Below are 9105 nucleotides of genomic sequence, written 5' to 3'. Positions count from 1 at the left end.
CGTGATCGGGTTTTTTTCCCCTGTCTTGCGTCTGAGCCACAGTGTGCTGACGGCGCGAAGCAATAATCCTGGGATTGACGTGCGCATGAATCGACTACTGATTACTTGCGCTGAACTCAGACACTTGCAAAATGTCTGTGTGCATGCAAGTTTATATTTGGGGAGACTAAGAACTGTGCTTTTTTTTTCATTTATTTTTTTATTTGATTTTTTAGCGAGGGGGGACGGGATGGGCGGTTAACCGGGAGGGGCAATGGATGTGAGCATTTGATCATATCGATCCGGGCAAAGAATAACGGATTACGTGTACTGAACATAATTGGCCACGAAGGGACGGTTTGGGAATAACCGGAAAGAGGGAGGATGACCAGGCCTTCACGATGTAGAGACACACTAAGAATAACTTATTACGTAACTTGAACTATCTGGTTTTGCAAAATGCATGTGAATCATGTATTTGTGTATTTGGGAGGGCCTTAAAGAGACGATTTGGGAGCGGCTGGAAAGCTGAAGACGGTCTGCCCTTTGTTTTATCGAGACGGGCAAAGTATTACTGACAACATGTAAAGAACACTTGCATGCAAAATGCACGTGCATCTTGTTTGTGTATGTTTTTAGATACAGCCAAGGGACTGTTTGGGGGGCGATGAAAAGAGTAAGAGAGATATAACTAACAATAACTGAGTAGATGTACTGCACACACTGGCCGTGCAACATGCTTCATATTTTTAATAAATTTACTTGAGGATGCCGTGAAATGACGGTTGGGAGTCGACGGAAAGAGTTAAACCGGAAGAATGGAAGATCAAGACGGTATGTCCTTAGTTATGCATAAGCACACAGAGAATTTACGGCTGATTTTACAGAAACAATGAATAATTTAGTAGCTTCAGACGCATCTTGGGACCAGACAGACAGCGACAACACGCACGTGTGTGTCACATTTACATTTTAATGTTTCTTTCTGGGCGTTCGTGAAAAGCAGCCTATTGGCAGAGCTGACAAAAGGTTATAATATTTTATAAATCAATGACGGAATTCTTCCCGAAATTGCTCTTGAGTCAGTGGACATTGAGGCATGTGTGGGGTTGTTATTTACAACAATTGGGTTAAGGGGGTGGGGTAGGGGTGCAAGATAAGGTTTTTGATATGAAGGGATTGCTATTTTTTTGTTGCTGTTGCTTTGACGAATGTGTGCCACATCTAGATTTTAAAATCTCCGTTTGGGCGAAGATATAAAGCAGCCTATTGGCAATATGCTGTATTTTTTGTAAGAAAGGTCTTTCGATAGATAATGCTGCGTCGCCCAAAACAAATAACGGTTTTGGGTGTGACGAAAAAAAGAACAGGGCCGGAGTGCTATGTTAATTATGAGCAGTTCTTCCACACCCATTCAAAAAATATGACACTACCAGCATGTTCCCGCATATTGAGCCAGAAATTTTTGTTTGGGTAAATCGACGTTGCAGTTCCGGAGCAAATGATCAAAATTTCTTTGCGAATTTGCGTTCAAACGTGTTTTTCCCATAATATAACGATGCACAGGTCGAAAATATGGCCAAGAACAAATCTATGGTACTTCGAAGAAAGAAGAATAACAACATTCTTGTCCAATACGACTTGCAATTTAGCGTGTGCGCTGTAAAATCTCCCTACCTTCAAAGCAGACGAAAAGCAGACATCTTCATTTACTTCCAAGGGAGAAATCGTTGGTCATAAATTCTTGCAGGACCCAAACATACTTCTACACGCTTTCTTTTCTTTTCATATTCAGTTGCTTCGCAAAAATGAAGTGTCATTGGTTTTCTCAACGTGTCAAGTCAGTCAAAACGACCGCAGAACACAGAACTAGGAAATGACATTGATTGAAATACAAAAGATCTCCGATGACGAAAGTATAAATGACGTCATCTGGTCACACCTATCTCGAGAACTAAGCGTCGCTCAGAACCAGCGCCCTTCCATTAAGATATCGTCGTATATTGATGACTAGATGAAAACCCGCTTCGCCGGGTACGCGGTTTCGCCGGGAAGAAGTAGAGCCGAATGCTTTGCCGGCGCACCGTACGAAGGAAGGGAGATAAACGCGCAAAACACTGGGGAAGATAAGGAAGAGTTACAGTACAGAAAAACCAAAATCGGTTCAGCGCTGCGCGCTGAGAGCACGTGTTGAAAATTTTCATCGACCAGATTGTGTTTTGGGTCTTCCTGAATATGCCCACCAAATTTGAAGCAGATCCATCGAGAACGTTGGCCGTGCATCGCGAAGTGACCGACAGACAGACAGACAGACAGACACAGACAAGCCGTATATAGATATAGATGAAAAACTTCACAAATTGCTCTTTTGTCTCTGGACATGGACGCATGCATTCATTATGTGAGGGTGTGGATTTGGCTTTCTGGTCGTGCTGCACTGCAGGCAACTATGTAAGAATGGTCGTTTATAGAAATATACGTTCATGAACCAATGATGGAAGATTTCCCAAGATGGTCTTTTGTCTATGGACATAGATGCATGTGTGAGGGAGTGAATCGATTAGCGAAAAACAAACAAGCACAAAAACAAAACAAAACAATAAGGGAGCAGGATGACGATCTTAAAAAGCGGTGATTAATAATTCGTTAGCTGAGACGCATCTGGTAACATCTCCCAATGGATGACGCACGAGTGTCTATACGCGCGTTGTGTGCACACCATGGCGCCCCGAAGGCACATGTGGCAAGATTTGACGGGAAAAGCTTAAGTCTATTTCCCCTCACCCGTTCAATGTTTTTTTTTTTTTTTTTTTTTTTTTTTTTCTCAACCGATGCCTTCTAGCCCGTTCGCTCTCCCCACCTCCAAGCAAAATAAGAAAGAAACTTCTCGAAGAAAGAAGCATTTTCCTGTTTCTTCGGCGAAGATAGTTTTTTAACAGATACACACACACACACACACACACACGCACACACACACGCACACGCACGCACCACGCGTACACACACACACACACACACACACACACACGCACTACACACACACACACGCACGCACGCACACACACGCGCGCGTGCGCGCACTACACACACGCACTACACACACTACACACACACACACACACACACACACACACACACACACACAATGAGAAAGCAGTCAGAGAGTATATTTCTGGTAGTCTACGTGTCCAAGTGAACACAAATACTCTAATCCCGCGTAAAAACGGCCGGACAAACCATTAGTGGTAGACATGATTGCTAACAAGAGAAGGATGGTGCCTTTCAGCTTGCTTTTGTTGTGTGGGAAAATCTCGAAGCAAGTTTACCCAAACATCTTTGGTTTTCCGCACTCGCTGGAAACAATGAGAAAGCAGCCAGAGAACCCCCCGCGGGTTATGGGGAAGAATTTACCCGATGCTCCCCAGCATGTCGTAAGAGGCGACTAACGGATTCTGTTTCTCCTTTTGCCCTTGTTAAGTGTTTCTTGTATAGAATATCTGAGTGATCGACAAGAAGAAGAAGAAGAAGTATAGAATATAGTCAATTTTTGTAAAGATTTTTAGTCAAGCAGTATGTAAGAAATGTTAAGTCCTTTGTACTGGAAACTTGCATTCTCCCAGTAAGGTAATATAAGCCCCTGGAGAAAATTTTTGATCAGTGCTTTTGTGAACAAGAAACAATTGACAAGTGGCTCTATCCCATCTTCCCCCTTTTCCCGTCGCGATATAACCCTTTGTGGTTGAAAACGACGTTAAACACCAAATAAAGAAAAAGCCAGAGAGTATATTTCTGGTAGTCTACGTGTCCAAGTAAACACAAATACTCACGTAGAAACGGCCGGACAAACCATTAGTGGTAGATATGATTGCTAACAAGAGAAGGATATGGTGCCTTTCAGCTCGCTTTTGTTGTGTGGGAAAACCTCGAAGCAAGTTTACCGCACTCGCTGGAAACAATGCCGCCTTGAGATGTGGGTTCCACAGATTGTTCGGCCACAAAAGCCACTGTCTGATACGGGAATAAAGAGAAGTCGGAATTTCTGGCTGGAAGATAACTCTGGATAATTAAGTTTCGTTGTAGTGCGTTGGAGTCGATGACATTTGAACCAAAAGATCAACTCCGTCTGTTTCTGGGATCGCCTGGGCGTCTGTTGTCTGGATTTCGTCAACACAGACTTTGATTGCAACCTTTGGTATTTATCCTGCTTTCCTTCCTAAGCACCGTGGGGGTGATAAAACAAGGACTGTGGGCACTGGTTATTTGGAAACGTAGGCTGTACTGCGTTGTTTGATTTGTTGCAACTCTGTAGTGTTACCTTTGATGGTTGTTTTGTCGGTCACAGTACTGTGTATATATCCCCGTTTAAATTCGTTGTAAATACGTTATTTTTCGAGAGGGTATGTTGGTTGATTTGTCTGTGAATGCGTTATTGTCGTTGGTCGATTAGTCTGTCTGACTGTCTGTTTCTTTGTGTGTGTATATTTTTGCTTGTTGTTTGCTTGTTTGCAATTGTCTTGCTCGTCAGGCTGTTGAAGTTTAAAGTGACTCTTCCCCCGTTACTGTGGCCAGGGCTAACACCTTTCCGGTTCTCGCCGGAAATCCGGTTTTTGAAAACTTTTAAAACCGGAAAATCCGGTTTCTTAAAGTAAAACTTTGTTCTTTGTCCCCACAAGATAATAATTTACAAAAAAAGCCTCAGCTTCCGGGGGGCGCCGCCGTTGACCTTGGCCTTTCAGGTTTTTCACTGTTTGTGTGGGTTGGCCCTGCAGTGTGGGTAGTGATGGCCCAAGACACATACTGTACTTGTAAGTTATACACAAATAGTAATGAGTGAAACATTGAAGCGGAACAGTCAGATGATGATGAAATATCACATTCTCCATGATATCATCAGTACGCGAAGACTGTCGCGTCATTTCTGTCTTCTGAACGTCCTCAGTCGTGTTATGTTCATTACGCACGTACATCTCCTCTAAGAGAGTTGGAGGGTTTTCCTATGTTGTTGAACTTGAAGTTTGGTACTTGCTGCCATCATCATTGTCTTTCACAGCACGTATATTCATGTACTTTGCATTTAGTTGTTTTGTTGCAGAGAATGAGCCATTACTAAAAAACGGGCCAGGACTTGGACTTTGGTTTACGATATAATACATTTTATTTCTATTGTTTATTTTTCAGAATTTGTTTTTGTGTTGTTTATTATTCAGAATCGGTATTTGTATTGTTTATTTGTCAGAATTGTTATTTCTACGGTTTATTTTTTTCAGTACGGGAGCCTGACGTTCAACAAAGGGCGCATCATGAACGCGGCTTTCAAGGAGGCGCTGAAGATGTACGACCTTCACTGCGTCATTTTCCATGACGTGGACCTCATCCCTGAGGATGACCGCAACATGTACACCTGTCCCGTCATGCCCAGGCACATGTCCGTCGCCATTGACGAGATGGATTACAAGTAAGTATGGCCACTTAATTGTTAGCAAAATTTCCATTGGGTGTCACTTAAATTGTTTGCGTGTTTTGTTGTGTGTCAGCTGTGAACGAAGGTATTTTGTGTATTGTGTGTGTGTGCGCAGTATTTGTTGTTTTGTTTTTCTTTCAATACTTTTGCTTTATGTCATACAGTGAGTGAGTGAGCTTTATGTAATATTCCCCTTAGGGTATATTAGTTATTTCTAAGACATTTAGTTTCTCGTATATGCTCTTCTGTTCTCAATTTCTTGTTTTCTCTCTTTTTATTTTATTAACATTATTCTATATTAATATTCTGAAGAAGATCTGCACGTGGAAACGTTCAGTGTGCATTCTGTGTATGTCTATAGCCAATTGTGAGGGTGAGTTCAAAAGACATGCATTGCCCAAAACCTTCAGAAAGATGCGGCAATATCATCTACAGTTCCACGTCCAGCTTTCCTTCTGCACGACTTTGACTATACAGTTTTGTGTACCAGCTAGTGCTAACCGACTTTAAATGTCACGAGTGCCCCTTCAACAATACTTTAAAACATCTTCAGTACCTCTACCGCTGTTTGTTATAATTCTGCACGTCGTGGACCTGTGCATTCACTGACGCTGTATATCTACAGTAAGGAAGGTACCTTTAAAGTACCAGTACACACTAATCATACATGTCTAAAGTACCACTACCATCACACTTTTCGCTCAGTACCTTTGGTATCGTCGCATGCACGGCATGAACCTGCGAACTAGTGAACTTGTAAAGGTTGTAGATCTTCGTTACGGCAAGGTTAATCGTCTTCTGCTTGAAAATGCTGGCTGGGGGCGTCTTCCGAGCAGATGCATGTTGCCAGCTGCGTCGCTCATTTCCTCTTGCACTCTCGTAATTTTGTTTTCACCTGCTAGGGATGTTATTCTAAGTGACATTGTCAGTCGGCGGGAGAGATAATGGAGGGGGCGGGGGTGGGGCTGTTGATGTCAACGGCGGAACCTACGTTCCAAGGTTTAACAAATTATTGGCATGTATTGTTTTCAGTGCCATCGCTAGGTATGACCAATGCACCAACATGTAATATACATAGTGGACCAGATAGAAGAGGGATCCATTTCACTTGCACATGTACAATTCAATACAGTACAATACAATACAATGCAAAACTATAAAATACAATACGATACAATACAATACAAAACTATAAAAATACAATACAAAACTATAAAATACAATACAATACAAAACTATAAAATACAATACAAAACTATAAAATACAATACATTACAATACAGTAAAACTACAAGACTACCGTACAGTACATACTATACAATACAATACAATACAATACAATACAATACAATACAATACAATACAATACAACTGTATTACCATCATGGCGAAAGTCGTTTTCCAGAACGAAGTACCTCTTCATGCTAAAGTGTCGATGTCCAAGAGTAACGGTTTCACTTCCCTTTTCTGAATAAAGCGCATTACACCATGTGTCTTAGAAAGGCAGCCGAACTAATTGATGCGATGAAGCCCAAGCTCTCCGCTTGATTTCTCTCACAACCCTGGGGGATCGTTGCCAGATACGCTAAAGAAGATTGCTGAGTCGCAGACACATCAGTTACATCTGAACTACAGACATATTAATGGTGTCGCTTTTTTTTTTTAACGCTATGCGTCTCGCTCGTTGTAGGAATCTATATAATGGCGTTTCATGACGGGAGCCAGTTCGGTGCTGTGTGATTTTGACAGAGCTTTAATTTGGATTGGGGTTGGCGTTTTTTGTCAGTCAGGAATATTTTTGTGTCTGTCTGTCTCTCGGTCTGTCAGCCTCTCAGTCTGGCTGGCTGGCTGGCTAAACGGCTTTCTCTTTCTACATCCTTGAATAATTCAGTTCGTTCGTTCGTTCGTTCTCTCTCTCTCTCTCTCTCTCTCTCTCTCTCTCTCTCTCTCTCTCTCTCTCTCTCTCTCTTTCTTGCCCCCCCCCCCCCCCCCCCCATGTGATTGTTCATGGACATTATGCCATAAAAAGTTATTTCCCCCGATCCACTTTTGCGAGCGTTGAAGCCCTCATCAGTCGCCAGATTGTATCAACATTGCATTGAACCCAAGGTGTAGTCGTTTGCTGTTGTCAGAAAGAGAGAGACAGAGAGAGGGAGGGAGAGAGATAGATAGAAAGAGAGGCAGAAAGACAAAGAGAGAGTCTCAGCCGTTAGTTAATCAGTAAATGCCAGCTACGAAAACGAATCCGCGACCATCACAAAATCTGGAGCAAAGCGAACACTTTTTTTCAAAAAGAAAAACGAGGGGAAAACTAGATTGAAGCGGTATTGATTCTGGAATTGGAGCCGGTGTTTGAGGTTCTGACAGTAGCCCAGAGTTGCCTTTAGGCTATATATGGGCCAGTGTTGCCCATCACTCTTCCCTGAGAGACAGAGACACTCTTAATGTAACATGTGATAGCTTGCTTCAACACTGGTCGCAATCCAATTTGTGCGCACAACATACACACATGAGTCTATTGCATGCTTGGAATATATATGTGCTGTAACATTGGCTGTGCACGAAATGCACACACAAGAATATTACACTTTTAACTCAATCTCCAGTATTGGTTGCTACTCAATAAGTGCGCACAACATACACCCATGTGAGGCTATATTGCACGCTTAAAGTATACTCTTACATTGGCCGGTATTAAACTGTTGTGCACAATATGATCACATGGGAATATTGCGCGTCTGGAACAACTCTTTTTAAGGAAAACCATTTGAAAGAATGTGTTTGTTTGTACTGTAACTCAAAGTAAAAGGTATTGAAACGTCCAGATTGGTTGATTTTTTTTTTTTTTTTAATGTCTCTTCAACCGATTAAAAACCCCGCAGCGAATGTTTCGTTACATAAAACACACAATAACAATAACAATAACAATAACAATAACAACACTTTATTGTCCATTAAAATGTTACATAAAAATGGAAAATTTTCTTCGGCACACCCTGCCTGCCTGTAAACGATTATAACAACAATTGGACAAAAGGACAACACACATAAAACATAAAACATAGGTTCACGTATGTAATAACAAGCACACCTATCATACTTCCAATAACACTGACCTAAAGTGTTGTCCGTGTCATCTTTAAATTGAATACATTTACATATACAATCTAAATAAGGTCATACGTCTATTAAGACTATCACAATCAAATATAATATTGCACTATATGAATTTACCCTCTCATTACACATTACACCTGAGAAAGTTCGTGGTCATATTTTATTCAGTGCTGGAGGGTACACATCGTGTCTGATTGCATTCAGAAATAAAAATATGTACTCTAGCAAATGCGAGCACGTTTCACTGCTGTCAGGGGCAAAACATACAACCAAGCGCGTACAAAGACAAGAGTGAGTGAAGAGAGTACCGTATCCAATGACAACCCAAACACTAACATTTAAGATTTGAATAATTAAACGTCCAAACACTAATTTCAAAGTATATCTCATGTGTGATGTCATCAAAGCAATGCACAGACTTAACTGTGTAGTCCTTCGGGCTATTTGAGACAGTTTTAGGGGAAAGAGTGTGTCCCTTGGGCTCTAGCCAGGTCCCGGTAGCTCAGTTGATACAGCACTGGACTTGTGATCCGCAAACCGCGGGTTTG

The 9105-nt window shown here is 41.7% G+C and overlaps 1 protein-coding gene across 1 annotated transcript in view; it reads left to right on the top strand.

Annotated features, from left to right (window-relative positions):
* The first annotated feature begins 5249 nt into the window (after positions 1 to 5249).
* LOC138962124 (beta-1,4-N-acetylgalactosaminyltransferase bre-4-like) overlaps positions 5250 to 9105 on the top strand; it is a 37341-nt gene continuing 33485 nt past the window's right edge. Inside the window, exon 1 of the mRNA XM_070333842.1 lies at positions 5250 to 5434. Within this exon, the coding sequence (XP_070189943.1) occupies positions 5280 to 5434 (155 nt within the window). The 5' untranslated portion in view covers positions 5250 to 5279. The remainder of the gene's footprint in view (positions 5435 to 9105) is intronic.

The sequence above is a fragment of the Littorina saxatilis genome, linkage group LG3 (assembly GCF_037325665.1).
Source record: "Littorina saxatilis isolate snail1 linkage group LG3, US_GU_Lsax_2.0, whole genome shotgun sequence".
Taxonomy (NCBI): domain Eukaryota; kingdom Metazoa; phylum Mollusca; class Gastropoda; order Littorinimorpha; family Littorinidae; genus Littorina; species Littorina saxatilis.
The sequence above is the reverse complement of the archived record's forward strand: the minus strand, read 5'-3'. Positions and strand labels throughout refer to the sequence as shown.